Raw genomic sequence first — 20,000 nt, forward strand, 5'->3', positions numbered from 1 at the left:
AGGCCATAACTTAAAAGAATAGTGCTGATGATAGTAGTAGTAAGAGTAGTAGTAGTAGTTGCAGTAGTGGTAGTAGTAATAGCAGTGGTAGTAGTAGTAGTAGTATTTGCAGTAATAGTAGTAGTAGCATTAATAGTAGTAGTATCAGTAGTAGCAGTAATAGTAGTAGTAGTAGTAGTAGTAGTAGTAGTAGTAGTAGTAGTAGTAGTAGTAGTAGTAGTAGTAGTAGTAATAATAGTAGTAGTAGTAGTTGTAATAGTAGTTGTTGTATTGTTGTTGTTGCTGCTGCTCTTGTTGTTGTTATTGTTATTGTTGTTATTGTTGTTGTTATTATTGTTGTTGTTGTTGTTGTTGTTGTTGTTGTTGTTGTTGTTATAATGGTTCACTGCATTTATTATTATCTTTTATGCTTTCATGTTTTTACCATCATCTTCCTTCGGTCCTTTCTTATTCTACTAATACTTTCCATGTTACTTTAACCCTTCATACCCTTACTATAGAAAAGGGAAAAAAGACGAAGGAATAGGAATAGGAGGAAAAGGAAAAGGAGAAGAAGGCGGAAGTGGAGGAGGAAAGGAGATGGCGGAGGCAAAAGTGGTCTGTAACGACGTGATATGCATTCTCTCTCTCTCTCTCTCTCTCTCTCTCTCTCTCTCTCTCTCTCTCTCTCTCTCTCTCTCTCTCTCTCTCTCTAAAAGGCTCTTGGAACCTTTTAGCCCAATTTCATGTTCGCTTCCTTTGTGGTTCCGACACGTGTAAGTGTTGCCCCGGGCGAGAGAGAGAGAGAGAGAGAGAGAGAGAGAGAGAGAGAGAGAGAGAGAGAGAAATTGTGCCTTAAAAATCTATAAATAAAGGGAAGTGGTGTGTGTGTGTGTGTGTGTGTGTGTGTGTGTGTGTGTGTGTGTGTGTGTGTGTGTGTGTGTGTGTGTGTGTGTGTGTGTGTGTGTGTGTGTGTGTGTGTGTGTGTGTGTGTGTGTGTGTGTGTGTGCTCGCTTGAAAATTTTCATCCAACATTCCATTCTTTTCTGTTTTCCTCGGTGGCAATATTTTTTCCCTTCCTTTCCTTTCTTAACCATCTTTCCTAATTATTTTCCTCCTCCATATATCTTATCCTCTCAGTCATTTCCTCCCTTCCTCTCTCCCTCCCTCCCTTCCTTCTTTCCTTCCTTCCTTCCATCATTCCTGTATCACTTTATCTAAATTTCTTATCATTCCTTCATTTTTCTTACTTTTTTTTCCCTCTTTCTGTCACTTTGCTGTCACAATTCTCGCCATTTCCATTCCTCACCTCATTCCCCCCTTCCAAGAACCTTCCATTACCTTCCCCACCAGGCACCTCCCCCTCCTCTTCCCCTCCTTCTCTTCCTCCTCCTTCTCTTCATGGTAGGAAGATGGGATGAAGGGAAGGGAGGGAGGGAGGGAGGGAGGAAGGAGGAGATGGAGAGGTCGATGATTGATCAGAGTAAGATGCGTCCTCCTCCTCCTCTTCCTCCTTCTCCTCCTCCTCCTCCTCCTCCTCCTCCTCCTCCTCCTCCTCCTCCTCCTCCTTCTGTGTACTGATTATCTTTATAGTTCCTCCTGATCTTGTCCCTTTTCACTTTTATTTTACTTAGTTTCCACATTTCTAATTCTTATAAAAGAGAGAGAGAGAGAGAGAGAGAGAGAGAGAGTTAATTTTTTGTACTTCGAATCCTTTTGTAGTAAATGTTCTTTAGATCAGCCAAGCGTTAAATTGTTTATTCTCTCTCTCTCTCTCTCTCTCTCTCTCTCTCTCTCTCTCTCTCTCTCTCTCTCTCTCTCTCTCTCTCTCTCTCTCTCTCTCTCTCTCTCTCAACCAATGATAAACAAGAACATCAACATTATCAAAACTTTACTGCACATGAGTGAGGAAAACTATATTGAAAGGGAGAGGCGTTGAGGGTGAGAGAGTGAGAATGAGAGGAAGATGTGAGAGACTGGAGGGAGAGTGGAGGGAGAGTGGAGGGACTGGAGGGGATGGAGGGGTGGAGGGGCGGCAGGAGGAGAGGAAATCTTGGTCGGTGTGAGGAAATTGAGGGTGATGGAGAGAACTTGACCAATTATCTTCACTTTCCAACTGTGTGTGTGTGTGTGTGTGTGTGTGTGTGTGTGTGTGTGTGTGTGTGTGTGTGTGTGTGTGTCGCAAGGAAAATATGTAGTGTGGAGAGAGAGGGACAAAAAGAGAATCAAGTTGAGAGAGAGACAGACAGATAGACACAGAGAGAGAGAGAGAGAGAGAGAGAGAGAGAGAGAGAATAAACTTCATATAGAACACACACACACACACACACACGCCCGGTAGCTCAGTGGTTAGAGCACTGGCTTCACAAGCCAGAGGACCGGGGTTCGATTCCCCAGCCGGGTGGAGATATTTGGGTGTGTCTCCTTTCATGTGTAGCCCCTGTTCACCTAGCAGTGAGTAGGTACGGGATGTAAATCGAGGAGTTGTGACCTTGTTGTCCCGGTTTGTGGTGTGTGCCTGGTCTCAGGCCTATCCGAAGATCGGAAATAATGAGCTCTGAGCTCGTTCCGTAGGGTAACGTCTGGCTGTCTCGTCAGAGATTGCAGCAGATCAAACAGTGAAACACACACACACACACACACACACCTGCCCTGTCACAAACACACCGTCTTAAACAAGGCTAATTTAAAGGCGCCTCCATTTACTGCTGCCGCTAGAGAAGGTAGAAAGAGGAAGAGGAAGAGGAGGAAAGGGAGGGAGAGTGACGCCCTTTGGAAATTAAATGGATCGAAGGGAGGCAAAGGGAGAGAGAATAGTGCACCTCCTTTTCCTCCTCCTCCCTCTTTCCCCTTCAGGAGTCTTACATTTCACTCTGTACGTCGATATTTGGGAAGTAACATGTGGTTTCTTTTGACGAAGGGGAAGGAGGAGGAGGAGAAAGAAGAAAGGAGGAAGAAGAGAAGTTAGTAGAGAGAAGGAAGGAGGAAACAAATAACAAAAGAGAGATGATAGAAAGAAGAGGAGGAAGAGAAAGAAAAGAAGGCAAAAGAGAGATAATAGGAGGAAGAGAAGCAACGATAGAAGAGAATAAAAGAAAATAAGTAAGAGAGTGAAGAAACGAATAAAAGGAGTGATAATTGAGAGAACCTGAAGTGAGAGAAGGACTGATGAAAAAGAGAAAGAGGAGTAAGAGGAAAAAGAAGGAAAAGAGAGAAGAAGTAGTAGGAGAACATGACGGAATAGGAGAAGGAGTAGGAGAGAAGAGAAGAGGAGAAAGAGTAGTAAAGGAAAAAGGAAAAAGAAAATGAGTTACTGAAAAAATTAAGAAAGAGCATAAAACGAATGAGAGAACAGTGAAGGCCGTAAAGGAGGACTATAAAGAATAGAGAAGGACCGAAAAGGGATAGGAGTTAGATGGGACAGTGTATGAAGGACGTGACGCAAGGAGAGTGCTTAGAGTATCCTGTATTGAGAAGTAGGTAGGGCTGTAGGAGTCCTTGGTATCTTTTGGGCAGGATTAGCGGGAAACTGGAGGATTAGGCGAAGGGAGAATAGAGTTGTGGATAGCCAGAATTCTAGAGTGACCTGGTTTAGAGTTAAGGGAGAGAGAGAGAAAAAGAAAAAGAAACGGAAATAGAAGGACTGGATGAAAAGTAAGATAAGGAAATGAAATATGAGTAACTGGAAAATCAGAACATGGAAGTGAACCTTGAACGAAATAAAGTCGAAGATAGACAGAAATATATAAGACCCTTGATTTTACGCGACTGGTTCTTGCGAGATGGATGCGAGCGAAGCACAAGGCAGGGACTGGATTGGCACTACAGCAGGGGACGATAAGGTCAGACATAGCAGGAATGGAAAGGAAAGAGAGAGGAAAAGTAGTTCATGGATGAGATGGAGGTACTGTACTAGGGAAGCAAGAAAAGAAGGTAGTGTGGAGGCAAGGCAACGGAGGAAACGTGGATAGAGAGAGAGAGAGAGAGAGAGAGAGAGAGAGAGAGAGAGAGAGAGAGAGAGAGAGAGAGTCCTATATACAGAATCGTGAAATATACTCGGTAAAGTGATGAGGCGTGGCAGGGCTGGGAAGGACAGGACGTGACGGGGCGAAGCGGGGCGGGGCGGGGCGGGGCGGGGCAGGGATCTAGTAATAACAGTGACGTCACATTCTCGTGAGGCCTGCTTAAGCTCAGTGGGCGGGAGCTTCTTTGCAGAGCTTAAAGAGCACGCGAGGTCTGATGATGACCCGCACTCCCCCACCCCTCCACCCGTACTCTGATCCAGCCACCCTTCCCCACCCTTCTGTCTTCCCCCAGCTCACCCCTGTCCCTGTGTGTCTATCGCGCCTTTTTTCTCTACCCTCAACATATACTCCAGTTCTCGTATATGAAAACAGACCGATATTAAGTGCAAGAACGTAGCGTCTATCTATCTATCTATCTATCTATCTATCTATTTATCTATCAACCTATTTACCTATTTATCTCTCGTATAACCCTTTCTTTTCTCAGGATTATTCTTTAAAGGGCAGATAGATAAGTATTCGGCTTCTCATTGTCTTTTTCCTCCATTGGTGATTTTGATTCTTCATTGAGTTATCGCCAGAAGCATGAAAAAAGTCGGTCTTGAAAATCTTGGGTAACTTTCGGAAGACTGTAGTGAAAGTGGTCAGGATAGAGTAGTGTTCCTCATGGTTTGATCACTGTCACACTCACAGTCTCATATCTAGACGGTCTCAGCCAACCAGCGCATGAGGTTAGCCTAAGTCGTATCGTGAGGTCAGAGTACTGTTCCTTATGGTTTGTTCACTGCCACACTCACCGCCTCATACCCAGCACTCATGTAACAGACGGTCTCAGCCAACCAGAGCATGAGGTCAGCCTGAGTCGTATCGTGAAGTTACTCGTAAAGTACTGTTCCTTATGGCTTGTTCACTGTCATACTTAGCGCCTCATATCCAGGACTCATATAACAGACGGTCTCTCATTCTTTCCCGCCAGAACACAGCCATCTTTCCATCTCGATGTGTGACAATAATAGAGAAAAAATGTGTAAAAATGATTAGTAATGAGTCAATGAGTGAATAGAAGTGAGTTTGTCATATGTTTCCTTCTCATACCCATCCATACTCAACGTCACATAGGTCAGTAATCAGAAATGCTTTGCTTTCTCACCACGACTATTTTCCAAGGCCACAGGGATGATTAGCGGGGTTTTCAAGAGTGGTTCTCCAGTTAATAATGCAGAAATCTTGTTACTCTGCCTCTAGAACAGTAAAACCAGCTTAAAACTTGTGAAAACTTAAATAAAAGCCTTTTGAGATTTTCCAAGGCCACAGGGATGATTAGCGGGTTTCCAAGAGTGGTTCTCCAGTTAATAATGTAGAAATCTTGTTACTCTGCCTCTAGAACAGTAAAACCAGCTTAAAACTTGTGAAAACTTAAATAAAAGCCTTTTGAAATTTTCCAAGACCACAAGGATGATTAGCGGGGTTTTCAAAAGTGGTTCTCCAGTTAATAATGTAGAAATCTTGTTACTCTGCCTGTAGAACAGTAAAACCAGCTTAAAACTTGTGAAAACTTAAATAAAAGCCTTTTGAAATTTTCCAAGGCCACAAGGATGATTAGCGGGTTTTCAAAAGTGGTTCTCCAGTTAATAATGTAGAAATCTTGTTACTCTGCCTCTAGAACAGTAAAACCAGCTTAAAACTTGTGAAAACTTAAATAAAGGCTTTTTGATATAGTGGAGGTGAAGCGCAGAAGCGTTTGAGAATACGAGCCTTAAGCTGTTCTCTCTCCCTCCCGCCGCTGTATTCTACTTCCCACTCATCCCAATCACAGTCTATCTATTGTACTTTCCCATGCTCCTCTCCTCGTTGTTGCCCACTCATCTCCTTCCATCAATCTTGCTTACTCTCCATCCTGCTTTCTCCTCTCCCTCTCATTACCTGAACCTTCATTCCTACTCTCTTCTTCTCTGTTCCGTTTCTCTCACTTCTCGATCGACTACAGTAAAAGCACATGAACCTTGACCCCTTCAATACTGTGACACATTTTACCTTGACATTTGTGTACCATTAACCATTTTATTTACATTAGGATGGGTTTATGGAGGTTAGAAGATTAATGGCTAGAGTCTTCACTATTTTAATCACCAAATAGTAAGCAGAGTGATTATGGAAACGCGTCATGGTACTGAAGGGGTTAAACTTCATATATTTCTTGTTTTTATTCTTGTGCAGATGTTTCCTAATAAGAGAAATAAGAAATGAAGGCCAAATGTTTTCCTGTCGAGTCATTTCATAGGTGAGAGTTAAGTTTAATTGCAGAATTCACACGTTGATTACACGATGTCTATATTTTAAGACCCAAATGATGAGTGAATTTCATAACCTATTAGTCTTTTAGTTGAGTAAATTCTCCTTTTGTCTTCCGTTTTCTCTTCTCCCGTTTCTTTTTCTCTTAGCTTTTTTTTTTATCCTCTCCTTTCGTTCCTCTCTTTAGTCACTCGTCTCGTCTCGTCTCGTCTCGTCTCGTCTCGTCTCTCTCTCTCTCTCTCTCTCTCTCTCTCTCTCTCTCTCTCTCTCTCTCTCTCTCTCTCTCTCTCTCTCTCTCTCTCTCTCTCTCTCTCTCTCTCTCTCTCTCTCTCTCTTCTCTCTCACCATTTCACAATTAGTCTCTACACTCCATCACACATTTACACACACACACACACACACACACACACACACACACACACACACACACACACACACACACACACACACACACACACACACACACACACGAAGGAAATCTTAAACAAAGCAGGTAATGAAGAAAATTGCCCAGGGTTATGATATTAGGAAAGAAAAATTAAACAAGAAAAATTTTTGGTCACGAAGTTGATTTTATAAGGACCGGAAAATATACTGAAGTAGAAAAAAGACTGAGAAATTAGAATGGAAAAGGAGAGACAGACAGACAGACAGACAGACAGACAGACAGTAGAGAGAATAGCAATCAACAAGGAAAATAAATGAAAAATAAATAAGAAAAAACTGGATATCCACAAATAAGAAAGAGAAAAGCAACAGAAACAAAAGAAAAACCAAAACCACAGGGGAAAAAAAATCAGAAAAAAAAAAGAAAAACTGTTTATCCACAAGAAAAAAAAAGAAAGCAAGAACAAAAAAAATAAAGAAGAGGAAGAATCAAGGTAATAAATGAACTAAGCGATGAGGGAATAAGTCAACAGTGAAATTACCTCCAAAATTAATAGTCAATTGGAAGGCATTTTGGCGGTGCGTAACGGCCATTATTACCCCCGCCATGAAGGGAAGAGAGAGGCGAGTGCTAATTACCGCAGTGTGTCTGTTTGTCTCCTTCTACCTTCATCCTCCTCTCTCTCTCTCTCTCTCTCTCTCTCTCTCTCTCTCTCTCTCTCTTCGTCTTTCCTCTCTTCTCTTCTTTTTTCTTCTCTTCTTTTATTTTTTCCTCTTTCTTTTAATTAACTTCCTCTACTTCTTTTCCTCTTTCTTTAATTAACTTCCTTTACTCTCTCTCTCTCTCTCTCTCTCTCTCTCTCTCTCTCTCTCTCTCTCTCTCTCTCTCTCTCTCTCTCTCTCTCTCTCTCTCTCTCTCTCTCTCTCTCTCTCTCTCTCTCTCTCTCTCTCTCTTTATTTCCTCTTCCTCTGTTTCCCTTATAGACTTTCTCTTGTCTTGTCTTTCTTTCTCCTTCCATAATTCACCGAGTTTTCTTCCGACCTTTATTTTTTCCTCCTTTTCCTCTCCTTTATTCTTTTTGCATGTATTTTTTTTCCTTTCTGTCATATTTCTCTTTCCATGATTTTGTGAGTTTGTTTTATTTCTTCTTTTGTTTTCTTTTTTCCTTTCTTTCTCCTTTTTTCCTCTGACGTGTCACTTTTTCTCTTTTATTCCTCTTGTTTTCTTTTTCCTTTCTCTTTCTTGTTCGTATTCTCTCTCCAAACTTCATTTTTCTTGTGATCTCTCTCTCTCTCTCTCTCTCTCTCTCTCTCTCTCTCTCTCTCTCTCTCTCTCTCTCTCTCTCTCTCTCTCTCTCTCTCTCTCTCTCTCTCTCTCTCTCTCTGGTATTAATTTCTCTTATGTGTTCTTTATTTTATTTTTCCTCTGATCTCTTTCTTGATCCTTCACGAATGACATTAAATATCTCTTCTTTTTCTTCTTTTTCATCTATCTCCTCTTTTTATCTATTTTCAGTATTTTTTCTACATTTATTCTTCCCCTTGTCTTATTTCATTTCTATCCATTTCCTTTCCACTCTTATTATTCGTTATCCTAATTAATTATATCTTCCTTTTCTCTTTTTTCTTTTTGTTTCTCTATTCATCTTTTGTGTAAATGCATTATTTCTTTTTTTTTCTTCTTTCTTTTTTCTTTACATCAGTTTCCTCTTCCATCTTCTTTATTTTTCCTACCATTCCGTGTTTCCATCCATTCCTTCCTTCGTTATCCATATATTCTCTTCCACTCCTATCCTCTTCTTTCCATTTTCTTTTTTCTTCTTTTAATATCTCTTGTTTCTACGATTCTTTCCTTCATCATCCACACTTTTTATCAGCTTCTTTCACTTTCATTTACCAGCATCTCTTCTTTCACCGATTCTTTCCTTTCTTCTTCACCATTTTCATTCATTTCTCCACTCCTCCTTCCATTTCCAAGTATTTTTTTCTCACATTATCCCACCCCATCTCTCTCTCTCTCTCTCTCTCTCTCTCTCACCCAGTTTACCCACCTTCGACCTTCTCCCCTATTGCAATTCCACCTGTATTACTGCATACAGAAAAGGACAAACCGGTGCTTCCTCCTTGCTTGTCTGCTTGTCTGCATGTCTGTACTAACCTCCCCTACTCCTCTCTCTCCCTCCATGCTTCCTTCTCCCCCTTGGCCATTGTTAAGGGTCCGAGTTAGTGTCTTGGCCAACTCAGACCATTATTTTGGCCACGGTTCCCTCTCCTCTCCCTCCCACTCGCACTACAATAGGTGGTGTCGCTGGGAGTTTTAAATAATTTCCTCCCGTCTGCCATCTCCCGTGTGAGTGGGGAGTGTTGGCGGGACGGAGGGACGGAGGGACAGAGGGACAGGAGGGAGAGGAGGGATGGGAGGGATGGAGAGAAGAAAGAGCTAGAAGTGAAGCTGGACGGAATGTTGTGAGGCAAATGCGAAGAAGAGTAATGAGGAGGGAGGAGGAAGAGGAGGAGGAGGAGGAGGAGGAGAATTAAAGAGACTTAAGTAAAGGCGAAAAATGTAAGGAGAGTAGTGAGGGAGATGGAAAATTAAAAGCCGAAACAAAACTTAAAGAAAAAGAAGAAAAGATTAAAAAGTGGAAATGTTTAAGAGAATCAAATAATGGAAGGATGAAAAATTGTTAGGAATCTGTAAAGGGGAAGTGGATAAGGGGAAAGTAATGGGTTATATGAGGGCAGAAGTGAGTAATGGTGAGGAGAAGTGAGTCTTGGTGAGAGAGAGAGAGAGAGAGAGAGAGAGAGAGAGAGAGAGAGAGAGAGAGAGAGAGAGAGAGAGAGAGAGAGAGAGACACACACACACACACACACACACACACACACACACACACACACACACACACACACACACACACACACACACACACACACACACACACACACACACATAGAGAACAATCGAATGTCATCAACATCATCATCAGCATTTTTATTCGTGAGAACTGCGCTTTGTGTTTATCTCTCTCTCTCTCTCTCTCTCTCTCTCTCTCTCTCTCTCTCTCTCTCTCTCTTTCAATGGGTAATCGCTCCCTTGATGATGCGTCGTAGTGTGGATGGAGGAGGAGGAGGAGGAGGAAGAGGAGGCCATGAAAGGGTTACAAACTTTTACGGCGTCCACAATGTCTCGTCTAACACACACACACACACACACACACACACACACACACACACACACACACACACACACACACACACACAGTAGAAAGCTCTCATCCTTTCTCTTTATATATCTGGTTTTTCTTTTCATCTATCTCTCCGTTTATCAATTTATTTATTTACCTATCTCTTTATCTATCTATCTATCTTTCCAAACGTTTTCTCTAACCTACTTTTTTAATTTGCTACTACTACAATGATAACAACAACAACAACAACAACAACAACAACAATTACTATTACTACCACTACTACCACTATGACCACCACCACCACCACCACCACCACTCCTCTTCCTTCCATTCCTCTCCCCCTAATCTTCTTCCTTAGAAGCAGCTTAGGAGGAAGAGGAAGCTACAGGCAGTAGGCCCAACACAGGTGAGGTGAGGGTGTGCAGGTAGGAGTATAATAGAGATGACAACAGGTAATTATAGTGCCTAGCAGCCCGCGTGCCTTCACTGACCTAGGGAGGGAGGGTGGCAAGGAAAGGAGGACAGTGCGAGAACATTGGTGTGTGTGTGTGTGTGTGTGATGTGTTGGTGTGTTGGTGTGTGTATTTACTTAGTTGTATTTACCTAGTTGTAGTTTTACAGGGCCTGGGCTTTATGCTCGTGTGGTCCCATCTCCATATCTACACTTATCCTATTTTTCTTTAAAACTATGCACACTCGTTGCTGACACCACGTCCTCACTCAAACTGTGTGTGTGTGTGTGTGTGTGTGTGTGTGTGTGTGTGTGTGTGTGTGTGTGTGTGTGTGTGTGTGTGTGTGTGTGTGCTGGTGTGTTGGTGTGGGAAAAGCTCTTCGTGATTAAAAATAGAGACAGATAAACAGATAGAAGGAAGGAAGCACTTTTCTGATTTACTTTCGTGTGCAATGGTGTGTTGATGTGCCTTCGCGATTAGAGATCGAGATAGAGATAGACAGATAGAAGGAAACAAGCACTTTTCCTGATTTTATCTTCGTGCAAATTGAGTAAAAAGAGATAGACAGTTGGAGGTAAGTAGACACAGACAGAAATTGAAGGGAGGGAAGGCAGAAACCTCCTCCACTCCTTATTTTCTTTAGTGGTGTCCTGTTCCTTCTCATTTACCTCTTTTTATGTGTGTTTTTTTCTGTTTTATCTTCCTTTTTATTACTTGCTTCCTATTGTGGTTCTTCATCTTTTGTAGAAACAGACACACGGACACTGAAGGACGGACAGGAATGGAATAGATAAGGTTATAGGAATAGAAGACTGAACTGACACACTGACGCACTCTAGTAGATACACAATGAAGCATTTTATGTTTATATTGATCATTAGCATTAGTATGTGCCAGTTAGCCTTTCTGAAGCAATTTTTTAGATAAAGTTGATAATAACTGCAAAATAAATTGTGATCACATATAAGCAAGGAACAAAAGACTATACTAAATAAAGCAAGATGATACACAATACTGAAATTCAAACCAACGTGCTTCAACTTCAACAATATAAAATAATAATGCAAAATAAAACAATACCACATAAGAAGTCAAATAAATATGTAACTTTCCTAGAGGATATACAAAATGATACATGAATCTTTGTAAATAATGAGACATGATATACCAATCCTTAGAAAAAGTGAAGATAAAAGGGTGAATATAATAAGGTAACGCAGAAACAGGCAGACAGACACCGAAAGAAAGACAAAACCGAGAGAAATGGAGGAGGGATAAGTGAGGGAAGACTTAAGTGATTGAGGAGGAAGGAGAATAAGAAGCAAGACAGTAAGACAAAAGACTCACATGATTACATACTTTTATTTCTTACTTTCTGCTTCCTCTTCATCGTCTTGTCGCTTATCAGGGAGTCTTGGTCTGGCATTGTCCTCCTTTCTGTCCTCTCGTGTTATAGTAATATACAGAATTAAAATGTCTGGAGCTGTGAATAGTGATGATTAAGGACGATGGGGAGAAAAGGAGAAGAGGAAGAGGAAAAGGGAGATGGTGAGGAAGAGGAGAAGGAAGAAGAGAATTGTGGGTTATTAATGAGATGAGGTAATTGGTGATGTAGTAAATAATGTGAAATTGTAAAGAAATAAGAGAATAGAAAGCGGAGATTGAGATTAGAAGATAAATATAAAGAAAATAATGAATAAGTAGAATTAAGAACATTTATCATCACCACAACCACCACCATTATTGATAGCAACAACAATAACAACTACAACGACAACAACAATAATAGCAACAATAACAACAACAACAACAACGACAACAACAACAGCAACAACAACAACGACAACAACAACAGCAACAACAATAACAACAACAGCAACAACAACAATAACAACAATAATAACGTCAAAGTCACAGCACAACTCCTCACACTAAAGCAAACATTCAGAGGAACAACTTTCAAAGGCCACAGAGATGATTAGCCGGTTCACAATGATATTTTTCCCTTCAATAAAAGAAAACTTATTAATCTGTCTCTACAACCATAAAACGTCCTTAAAAATCCGAGACACTTCAACTGAGCCCTTTATGAAATAGTTAAGGTACAGATGGAAGTTGGGTCCACAATGCAATTTCTCCCTTTAATAACGAAAGAAAACTTATTAATCAGTCACTTAAAAACTCGAGACACTTCAACTGATTTATAAAATAGTGAAGGTGCAGATGGAAGTCAGGTCCACCATGCTATTTTTCTCTTTTATAACGAAAAAAAAAAAACTTAATCAGTCACTACAACCATAAAAAGGTCCTTGAAAACCCGAGACACTTCAACTGAACCCTTTATAAAATAGTGAAGATGGAGATAGAAATTTTCAACTCCTTCAGCAACACGACGCGTTTCTACTTAACCCCTTCAGTATTATGACACGTTTTCATATTCATTCTGGTTACTATTTGGTGATTTTATACAACTTCAGAAACTTGTGTGAGGATTAGAGTGGTGAAGACTCTGGCCATTAATCTTCTGACCTCCATAGACCCTTCCTAATGCAAATAAAATCATCTAATCATACTAAAAACTCAAGGCAAAATATGTCACAGTACTGAAAGGATTAATATTTAGTGATTTTATACAGATTCAGAGCCTTATATGGGGATTAGAATAGTGAAGACTGCAGGCGATTAATCTTATGACCTCCATAGATCCTTCCTAATGTTAAATTTTTGTCTAATCGTACCAAAAACTTATGGTAGAAATGGGTCCCAGAACTGAAGAGGTTAAGAATAAGATTCTAATTCCCTAAACTGTCCCTCCTGCAGGCGCCTTCCTCGTGCCGTACTGTGTGATGCTGGTCCTCGGCGGCATCCCCCTCTTCTTCATGGAGCTCGCCCTTGGTCAGTACAATCGCAAGGGCGCCATTACCTGCTGGGGCCGACTCGTGCCTCTCTTCAAAGGTGAGTACGTGGCTGTATTTCTCTCCTTTGTCTCCTTACTCGCCTCTCTCGGTCTTTACCACTGCTGTTTTCAAAGGCCGCAGGTGATTAGCGGGGTTGATTACCTGTCTATGTGCGTGTTTCCTCTACTTCTTACTTACTTGACCGTCTTGCTTTTTCTTTCCTTCTTTCTTTATTACACAAAAAAGTCAAGAAAATAAAGGATGTTCAGAATGTCAATATGTCTACACGTGTGAATTTTTTTTTTTTTTTATATATATATTTCCTATTCCTTTGTTTTTTTGCTTTTTTTTAGCACACAAAAAGTTGAAATAATGATAATAAAGATAATGATGATAATAATGATAATAATAATAATAATAATGATAATAATAAGGGAAGATATGACAACACAGAATTCCAAAGTTCATTAGTATTCCGTGTATTTACTTTTACAATAATTTTTTTTCTCTCTGTTTTATTGTACGAACTGTCCGAGAATAGAAAAAACAAGGGAAGCTGTAAGAGTCCTGTAGGCTTATACTTGGTAGGCCTTGTATTACTAGGAGCCTTTCCTTCTCTTGTTTATCGCATTTTTTATTTATTCATTCTTTCATTCATATATTTCGTTATTGTTTTTTTTTTTTTATTTTTCAGTTTCATTTTCCAACTAGGCTCACAACTTTACCATTAGCTTCAGTCTAACACACACACACACACACACACACACACACACACACACACACACACACACACACACACACACACACACACACACACACACACACACACACACACACACTGGGAAAGAAAAATGTTTTGATAGTTTTCCTATACAAACCTTTCAATTTCTGATTTACCCTCATCCAAATCCTGCCTTTTTTTTTCCCTCTCTCTATTCATGTGTGTGTGTGTGTGTGTGTGTGTGTGTGTGTGTGTGTGTGTGTGTGTGTGTGTGTGTGTGATAGGCACGGTGAGGTATTCAAATTAGGTGTTAGGGTAGTATAGGATGGGAGGGAGGAAGAAGGTGAGGGAGGAGGAGGAGGAGGAAGAGGAAGAGGAGGATGAGAGGGAAGGGGGCGCCTCTCCCCTTGGGAAATGAAAGAATAACATGACGGGGAATCACTTTATGCTGAGAGGGGGGAGAGTGGAAGGGGGGAGATGGAATTATACGACAGAATGAAAGAAAAAATATGGGGAGTAGAATGCAGAGAGAGAGAGAGAGAGAGAGAGAGAGAGAGAGAGAGTATTGGCAGTTGCATTTCATCAGTTCCTGGAAATGCTCGTTCATTTCTAGAATTCATTGAAAATCCATATTATTCTTCATTTTCCAAGCATCCGTGTAAACAATCTCTCTCTCTCTCTCTCTCTCTCTCTCTCTCTCTCTCTCTCTCTCTCTCTCTCTCTCTCTCTCTCTCTCTCTCTCTCTCTCTCTCTCTCTCTCTCTCTCTCTCTCTCTCTCTCTCTCTCTCTCTCTCTCTCTCTCTCTCTCTCTCTCTCTCTCTCACACACACACACACACTTGTTGCACATTTACACCTTCCTTCAGTCCTCTTCCCATTCATACTTTTATCCACAAACTCAAGAAACCCTCCAGGAGCGTTTGAACTAAGCCTTCCAGGACCTCTCAGTGTCACGGGTCTGAATCCAGCAAGGGAGTTCTGGAAGACATTATGATTTGCTGGATTTGAAATGAGGCCACAAATCCCTCACTCCAGGCAGAGGTCTTTGGGAACCGTGGCTCAGGTTTCCAGATCAAGTATATTAAATTGAAGGTTCCAGGAGCCACATGGGAGTCTCCTGAGATTGAGTGCGTGTTTCCAGGTCCTTCCTTGCTCTTGAAACTGCTGGAATTGTTACTTGGTTTTGGGTTTTTTTTTTTGTCTTTTTTATTTTATTTTGGGACTTAAGTCTTCTAGTGTGTTTCCGTTTATTTCTCTCTCTCTCTCTCTCTCTCTCTCTCTCTCTCTCTCTCTCTCTCTCTCTCTCTCTCTCTCTCTCTCTCTCTCTCTCTCTCTCTCTCTCTCTCTCTCTCTCTCTCTCTCTCTCTCTCTCTCTCTCTCTCTCTCTCTCTCTCTCTCTCTCTCTCTCTCTCTCTCTCTCTCTCTCTCTCTCTCTCTCTCTCTCTCTCTCTCTCTCTCTCTCTCATTTAATTTTTTTTTTTTGTTCTGTTCGTAGTTAACTTTTTGAGAACACTGTGCAAAGTTGATTGTAGTCTCGTATACTTAGACACACACACACACACACACACACACACACACACACACACACACACACACACACACACACACACACACAGAGGAGGCTGATTTTCTCTTCTTTAGTCTACCAGAAACTTTTCAATTAGGAGTCTGTACTTGAAGAATAAGTGTCTGAAAAAAAATATATATGATTATTGTGAGGAAAAAGGTGAAAAGATGCTTAGGAGTCAAGGAATCACTCATGAACACAAGTGAACAGTTACCATAGTTACTTGTCTTCCCTTTCTCGTTTATCTCCCTTGAAAAAAATAAAGGAAAGAGTGAAATGATAAATCTTATAAAACATACATGATATTTTTTTTTTATATGTATAATTGGGATTCAAAAAGATTAACGGGGTTCGAACTCTGAGCGCTTTAAAGTGAGAGTCAAGCGTTTCTTTCCACTGCGCCACGTCAATATTTTCATTTGGCAGAGGAGTCGTGTGTGTCAGTGCATGCATTACACTTCCGGGTCAAACTTTTTTTTTTTTTTATGTAAGAGGGAAATCTACCAAGGACAAAAAAAGATGAATATTAATAAAAAAAAAGGCCCACTTGAATTGTAGTCTCCATAAAAGAATCAAAAGAATTAGTCATTAAATTAAACTATTCCAAACTCTCAGCATCTATAATTAAAAGTGTTGTTTTCAAAATGAGAGACAAGCGTTTCTTTTCACTGAGTCACTTCAATATTTTCCACCGGCGTCGTGTGTCAGTCCATGGAGGCATCACACTTCCGGGTCAAACTATTCCAAAATTCCAGCAACTATAGTTAATCGTGCTGTTTTCGAAGTGAGAGTCAAGCGTTCCTTTTCACTGAGCCATGTCAATGTTTTCCACCAGCAGAAGCGTCGTGTGTCAGTCCATGGATGCATTACACTTCCGGGTCAGACTATTCTAAACTTTGAGCAACTAGTTAAAAGTGTTGTTTTCCTTCACTTTCCTCATCTTGCTCCTTCCTCTTCTTCCTCAATGCTCTTTTTTTCTTATTCCTCTATCTCTTCTTTCTTTTCTTTCCACATCGCATTTTTAATCATGCTTTATTCATCTCTGTATTCTTTATTTACTGCGCTCATCCAATTTTCCTACACACTGCTTCTTTTACCTATATTTTCTCTATTCACCTCCTTCCTAGAACTCCATTTTTCATTTATTCTTTCTCTACGTTGCCTCATGCTTCCGCCTTCCCTCCTTGACCTACTTGCTGTTGTTTCCTTGCACTCTAATTATGTCCTCGATGCTGCGGCGGTTTGATTAATTACTCTATCTCTATATCTTAGCCTTTTCTTTCCTTCTTTCTTGCTTTTTCTCTCGTTTTTTTTTTTCACCGTCTTAAAACTGCTACGCTTACATTTTGTCTCTCTCTCTCTCTCTCTCTCTCTCTCTCTCTCTCTCTCTCTCTCTCTCTCTCTCTAAATTTTCAATTTTCTCTCTCCTTTCTCTCTGTTTCTTAATACTAATTCTCTTACTCCCTTTTCTCTCTCTTAAACCTTTCAATTCCTCTCCTTTCTTTCTGTTTCTCTCTCTCTCTCTCTCTCTCTCTCTCCCTTTTCCCGTCACCATTTCAACACAACTTCCTTCACAGTGCACCCTTTCTTCTTCCCCATAGACGTCCCACTCTCTATCTCTTAAACTTCTTACTGTTTCTCCCTTTATCGTCACCGCCTTAACACTCCTACCCTTACACTCCTTCTCCCCATTAAACCATTCACTTATCTTACCACTCACCCGCCCACCCCTATACCGCCACATCGTAAATATAACCACTCTCTTTTTCCCTTCATCCTTCCCTCTAGCGCCCTCCCTCCGTCGCTACCACCATATTCAACACCATAAATCTAACTCCTTTATCGTCCTCTATTCCCGCGTCCCTGCCTTGGCGGTGGCGGTGGTCGTGGCGGTGGTGGTGATGGTGGTGGTAAAGGCGTCGGGTTCCAAGTGGTCTGCATTGCTTTCTACGTCGACTTCTTCTACAATGTTATTCTTGCTTGGAGTCTCCGGTTCTTCTTCGCCTCCTTCACCACGGCCCTTCCCTGGACGAACTGCGGTAACGAATGGAATACTCCCAACTGTAGAGAGGTGAGTGAGGAGGAGGAGGAGGAGGAGGAGGAGGAGGAGGAGGAGGAGGAGGAGGAGGAGGAGGAGGAGCAGCAGGAGGAGGAGGAGGAAGTGAAGAGCAGAAAGTAGGAATGGAGAAATGAGAGAAATGCTTGAGAGTTTAAGGGATCGAAAATAGAAGTGAAGAGGGATTAGGGAAGAATAGGGAGGAGGAAAAGGAGAGGAAGTGTGTGTGTGTGTGTGTGTGTGTGTGTGTGTGTGTGTGTGTGAGAGAGAGAGAGAGAGAGAGAAGCCGTGACTCAATATGTATTCAGATGTCACAACTTTGACCAATAGAGAACCAAGCTATAAAATCTCTCTCTCTCTCTCTCTCTCTCTCTCTCTCTCTCTCTCTCTCTCTCTCTCTCTCTCTCTCTCTCTCTCTCTCTCTCTCTCTCTCTCTCTCTCTCTCTCTCTCTCATTCGTATAATTCATTCCCGCTATTATTTCATAAGAGGAAGAGGAGGAAGAGGAGAAGTATGCGCTGGTTCTGTCCATTTCCTCTCCACCTTCTTATCTCTTCCGTTCTTACCATACTCCTTTTTATCCAAACAATACCTCCTCCTCCTCCTCCTCCTCCTCCTCCTCCTCCTCCTCCTCCTCCTCCTCCTCCTCCTCCTCCTCCTCCCAAAGTAAGAAAAGCATATTCTCTCCTTTCATTGCTCTTCACTCGTAAAAAAAGCATATTCTCTCCTTTCATTGCTGTTCACTGTGTATGTGTGTGTGTGTGTGTGTGTGTGTGTGTGTGTGTGTGTGTGTGTGTGTGTGTGTGTGTGTGTGTTATGTCACTGTGATAGCGGACTCTGTAGCCTTGAGGAATCGAGCTATTGAAAGTTGTAGGTGCCTTAGAAAATCCTCTTTTTTTTTCTCTTCGTCTTCTATGCATTTTAATTCAACCTTATGATGGGCTTTCTCTAGTGACAATGTTGTATAGTGTGTATATTTAACCCCTTCAGTACCATGACGCGCTTCCATATTAACTCTGGTTACAATTGGGGGATTCTATACAGCTTCAGAAACTCATGTGAGGATTAAAATAGTAAAATCTGTGACTATTTACCTTCTGACCTCCATAGACCTCTCCTAATGTCAATAAAATGGTCTAATCGTACACAAATCTCAAGGTAAAAATGCGTCCCAGTACTGAAAGGGTTAATGTGTTGTGTCTTCAATTTGGTGTTTTTGTGTTTAAACTGTCTATTTTTTATCTGCCTGTTTGTCTGTCTGCCCAGCTATCTATCTATTTATTTTCCTTTCCATCTACCTATCTATCACTATCTAATTGACTCTACTTATTTTTCAGTTACTATTTTTCCATCTATTTACTTACCTATCTATCAATTTCTAATTACTTTTATCTATCCATCTCTCAATTATTACCTTTTTACGTATTTATATATCTCTTTCTAATTATCTCTATCTGTTCATCTATCTGTCAATCACAACCTGTCTATCTATCTACCTGTCTATCTATCCATTTACCTACTTACCTACCTACCTATCTACTTACCTTGCTACTTTCCTACCTTCTTAATTTCACCTGACCTCACCTGTTCCTCAGATTGGAAGCCAGGTGACGGTAGCAGAAACGTGGACCAACATCACTCCATCTACCTCCTCTTCCTCTTCCATCTTCTTCCATGACAACACCACCAACACCACCGCCTCCTTGGACAGCATGGAGATGGCTCTCACTCCCAACAAGACCACTTCGCCCGCTGAGGAGTACTGGACGTGAGTTATTTGAGTCTCCCATCCTATAGCTTGTTTGGTTCCTCCGTTTTCTGTTTCTAGATTCTTGCTGCTTTTTTGTGGTTGTTTTTTTTATATTTGTAGTTTTTGCTTTTTATTTTGATTTTTGTGTAGTTTTTTATTTTCTTGATTTTTTTCGTGTATCTGTTTTATTGTTTGTTTTTTTGCTTTGTTTATTTGTATATTTGTGTTTTTTTGTGTGTGTGTGTGTGTGTGTGTGCGAGTTACGTTTTCTATTTTTTCTTTTTTTTCCATTTTCGTTACTGTTTGTATTTTGTCTCATCGGTTCATGTGAATTTTAATGGTTGCTCTCTTTTTATGGTTCCATTTTTTTTTTTTTCCTTTGTAAGAATTAATCAATCTGGAATTCGTATTGTTTTTTTCTTTGTCATGAATGTCGCTTTGTCTTTTTCTAATAGTTTTTTGGTTCTATACTTCTTTTAATCTTCTTACTCATTAATCTTTTCCTTCTTCTCTTCTCTCTCATTCTTATTTACTAACTTACCCTCCCTTGTTTGATTTATTTAATGTTTTATCTTGATCACTTCCATTTTTTTTATATAATTGTTTATGTTCAGACATTCAGACAAGTTGGAGGAGGAGGTGAAGAGAAACGCAAGTGTAAGGACGTGAGTTTTTTCCCGACTAGTTT

The 20,000-nt window shown here is 40.7% G+C and overlaps 1 protein-coding gene across 3 annotated transcripts in view; it reads left to right on the forward strand.

Moving 5' to 3' along the window:
• LOC123513149 (sodium-dependent dopamine transporter-like) overlaps positions 1-20,000 on the forward strand; it is a 61,702-nt gene that overhangs the window by 8,121 nt on the left and 33,581 nt on the right. For all 3 annotated transcript variants that reach the window (XM_045270064.1, XM_045270062.1, XM_045270063.1), the window contains 3 exons: positions 13,144-13,278; positions 17,424-17,578; positions 19,158-19,330. In XM_045270064.1, coding sequence (XP_045125999.1) covers positions 13,144-13,278; positions 17,424-17,578; positions 19,158-19,330 — 463 coding nt within the window. The remainder of the gene's footprint in view (positions 1-13,143; positions 13,279-17,423; positions 17,579-19,157; positions 19,331-20,000) is intronic.

This window comes from Portunus trituberculatus, chromosome 35 (assembly GCF_017591435.1).
Source record: "Portunus trituberculatus isolate SZX2019 chromosome 35, ASM1759143v1, whole genome shotgun sequence".
NCBI lineage: Eukaryota > Metazoa > Arthropoda > Malacostraca > Decapoda > Portunidae > Portunus > Portunus trituberculatus.